General features: G+C 39.6%; 1 protein-coding gene across 1 annotated transcript; it reads right to left on the bottom strand.

Moving 5' to 3' along the window:
• Positions 1-325: 325 nt before the first annotated feature.
• LOC117176267 (histone H2B) lies at positions 326-791 on the bottom strand. Its single transcript, XM_033366434.1, has one exon. The coding sequence runs from the start codon at positions 746-748 to the stop codon at positions 377-379; it is 372 nt and encodes a 123-aa protein (XP_033222325.1). The 5' UTR covers positions 749-791; the 3' UTR covers positions 326-376.
• Between the last annotated feature and the right edge of the window lie 102 nt (positions 792-893).

Here is an 893-nt window from a genome sequence, read left to right as displayed (position 1 = left end):
TAATGTTGTAAAAAGTTCTGAATTAAAAAATTTGTAACATTTGTAAATGTTCAAGCATTTTTATCAAATTAATATTTTGTCTGCCAAACAACTTAATTTCAGCATTTAGAGAAAAATTTGAAGTATTGTAATTGACAATATACTATTCTCTTATTTCTAAAGAAATCTCAAAATTCTTTATAAAAAGGACAAATTGGATTTATCTCCTGCTTGATAGCGCGCAACATTTTAGAAGCATGCTCATCTATAAAATGCGTAGTGCGACTAGCGGTTTTTCCCCTACCCACATAAAATGTAAGAAAGTAATCCTCCGTTTAAACATGTGTTGGCCCTGAAAAGGGCCGATTGTTAATGCCAGCAAGATTTAAAATATCATTTATTTGGAGCTGGTGTATTTGGTCACAGCCTTGGTGCCCTCAGAGACAGCGTGTTTCGCAAGTTCACCAGGAAGAATAAGCCTGACAGCAGTCTGGATTTCCCGAGATGTGATGGTGGATCTCTTGTTGTAATGAGCCAAGCGGGAAGACTCAGCAGCAATACGTTCGAAGAGGTCGTTGACAAAGCTGTTCATGATGCTCATTGCCTTGCTGGAAACTCCAGTATCAGGATGAACCTGCTTTAGGACTTTGTAGATGTAGATTGCGTAACTTTCCTTCCTCTTACGCTTCTTCTTTTTGTCAGTCTTCGTGACGTTCTTTTGGGCTTTACCAGCCTTCTTCACTGCCTTTCCACTAGTTTTAGGTGCCATCGCAAACTTCGTGTACAGACTGCTGTACTGTTCGAAAATTCTAGACGAATTGTGGTTTCTCTCAAAGCCCGCTTATTTAAAAGAGACACGACTGGGAGAGCGTTTCAATCGACACAGACTGGAGTGGGGACGAAACCAGATTGGT

The sequence above is a fragment of the Belonocnema kinseyi genome, chromosome 7 (genome assembly GCF_010883055.1).
Source record: "Belonocnema kinseyi isolate 2016_QV_RU_SX_M_011 chromosome 7, B_treatae_v1, whole genome shotgun sequence".
Classification (NCBI taxonomy): domain Eukaryota; kingdom Metazoa; phylum Arthropoda; class Insecta; order Hymenoptera; family Cynipidae; genus Belonocnema; species Belonocnema kinseyi.
The sequence above is the reverse complement of the archived record's forward strand: the minus strand, read 5'-3'. Positions and strand labels throughout refer to the sequence as shown.